Source organism: Pteronotus mesoamericanus, unplaced genomic scaffold (genome assembly GCF_021234165.1).
Source record: "Pteronotus mesoamericanus isolate MK-2021 breed Mesoamerican mustached bat unplaced genomic scaffold, CSHL_Meso_final contig_56, whole genome shotgun sequence".
In the NCBI taxonomy this organism is placed as follows: Eukaryota; Metazoa; Chordata; class Mammalia; order Chiroptera; family Mormoopidae; genus Pteronotus; species Pteronotus mesoamericanus.
The window spans coordinates 21547756-21550072 of record NW_026555201.1 but is presented as its reverse complement, the minus strand read 5'-3'; the positions used below and the strand labels follow the sequence as shown (position 1 = coordinate 21550072).

Here is a 2317-nt window from a genome sequence, read left to right as displayed (position 1 = left end):
TCTGATGCTAATAAACCAAAGACTCCACTACAGCACAGAGATCAATGTATTAAAAGGTCATGAAAAAGTAGTGCGGGACATGCAGGACGTGATGTACAAACGGGAGGATCGGGTTATTTCCTTTATAACACGACACTACATTGCCGCTGAGGATCACATTTAAAATAATACTGTGGAACTGAACTGCAATGTGGCACAAATATGACAACTTCCAGGCATGCCTTCCAGCACCTCCCTTAGGATGGACTTGTGATCTCTAGACTTCAGTGTGCGGGAGGATTACAATTCTTTGGAAGAATAAAGTTCTGAAATTTCAGAGAAGAATTTTAAGGCCAAAACATAGTGGGTTCATTTCTCTTCATCTCCAGGGAGAAATCTGATGTTTTATTCAAAACCTCATTAAGCTTCTAGTTCAAATCCCAACCCAACCTTGAGACCTCCTGCACTGAAGTTCTTTCCATCAATTAAAGCTGACAGGGTCCGTATGACTCTTGGTCGAAGAGTCTGAGTATAACCCAGTCCAATCAGGCTGGCATTATTTACTTTAGCAGAGAGAGTTGTTCTACAATCCAACTTGTATTTAGCAGTGATGCCAAAGCGGGTATTGTTACTGCCAGCTGTCCACGCAAGGTTTATTGATGTTTCAGTCTTCTCATTAACCTTCTGGTAGATAGACCCTCCAAATTCAGTGCCATCATTCACATGAGTGTGCAGCTGGAAGTCTACAGCTTTGTAACCCAGGGCGAAATTATTCTGTGACAGTTTGGATTTTGCTGTGTCAAAACTCATCTGACAGCCAGCAAGCCAACCTTCAAAGGCTAACACAGCCCAGCCATAGATGGTCGGGCCAGAAAAATCTATATCAACATTACTGCCAAGACTGAAACAATCCCATTTATAGGAGGCCTTCAATTTCCCACTCTTCTTTCCTGTGTTTGGTACAAATATGGTATCAAGAGTAAGTTTCAACCCTTTGGCCAACTTATTCTCCCAAGAGATTTCTGTTCCAAGAGTATTATCTGTGTTCCATTTTTGGGTGAAGGTAAGTCCATAGTTACAGACCTTATATTTGGTCTCTAGGTTGCCTGAAGCTTTCCCTGTATCAGTATAAGCATGACCAGAAGTAGAAAATTCCACTCCACTACATGACTTGGTTCTCAGGTCTATTTTGACCATGCCAAACCCATATCCTTCGTTGAAGACATCCTTGGCAGCCTTTCCTAGGTCACAGGAAGTTGGTGTGTCACACATATCTGCACCCAGAGAGCAGGTACTCTGCTCTCAGTGAGTATCTTAATGCACTCACAAACAGCCCCTCTCTGGGCACCTTTTCCCCTCTAGCGGGTGATCAACATGTATCATTCAGACCTTAGGGTTCCTTCCCTTCAACCGGCTGCAGGCACTTTTGTGACCAGCTACAACCTGCAGCCTTCTGGGAGAGAACTGCCCTGAGGAGAGGGGGATGGGAGGGGGGATGGCCCTTGCCCTGGGGCCCTGGGAGCTACAGTGCTTCACTGCTTGCTACGTGTTCTCTCTCCCTTCCCTGACTAACCAACCTTGGAAACCTGGAGCCAATGACAGACAAAAGTCGGGAGCCGGCTACAAAAGCCTCCCTCACTTGTCTCCAGGCAGGAGAGACTCTGCGGGCGGTTTCCATCCAGGGCTCCCCCAGGATCAGGCCACGTCCTTGCTTAGCCTTTCGTCTCCCCTATCCTTCCTCGCTAAATCGCTTAACAAGAATCCTCACCTGAACTAAGGCACTTAACTTTTCTTGTTAGCTGACAAATGACTCCTCATCTTCCCAGACTTATTCATTCTCTGCAGGAGACTCATCTTCCTAGTTTGCTAAAGACCAAGGCAGTTCCCTGGATGCTGAACTTTCAGTGCTAAAATTGCACCCGTCTTGGGCAAACCCACACGCTGGATCGCCTCTGAGAAAGCTTCTCTGTCCAGCCCCCGCAGGCCTCCTCTGTGCTCCCAAGCACACAGTGCCTACTCCCATCCTGACACAACGCTCAGAATAACTGCCCATTTCCTTGTCCATTCACTCAAGCAGACTTTTCCTGAAGGCAGGGTCTGCATCTTTTACATATGAATACCCTGCGCCCAGTACACTGACTCTTCTCTTGGTATTTAGTTCACACTTTTAATAACTTATTAAGAACAGAATTCCTGCTTGCTTCATTTTGTATCCCTATCAACCACAAAAATGTGCCTACAGTACGTGCTTCATAAATATATGTTTTGAGTTTTTCTTGAGTTATAAAAATAAATTTTAATTTAGACTTTGGCACATTCAAATCATATTGACAACAGG

At 45.2% G+C, this 2317-nt stretch overlaps 1 protein-coding gene across 1 annotated transcript; it reads right to left on the bottom strand.

Moving 5' to 3' along the window:
- Positions 1 to 314: 314 nt before the first annotated feature.
- LOC129075707 (voltage-dependent anion-selective channel protein 3-like) lies at positions 315 to 1275 on the bottom strand. Its single transcript, XM_054579832.1, has one exon. The coding sequence runs from the start codon at positions 1249 to 1251 to the stop codon at positions 400 to 402; it is 852 nt and encodes a 283-aa protein (XP_054435807.1). The 5' UTR covers positions 1252 to 1275; the 3' UTR covers positions 315 to 399.
- Positions 1276 to 2317: the final 1042 nt, after the last annotated feature.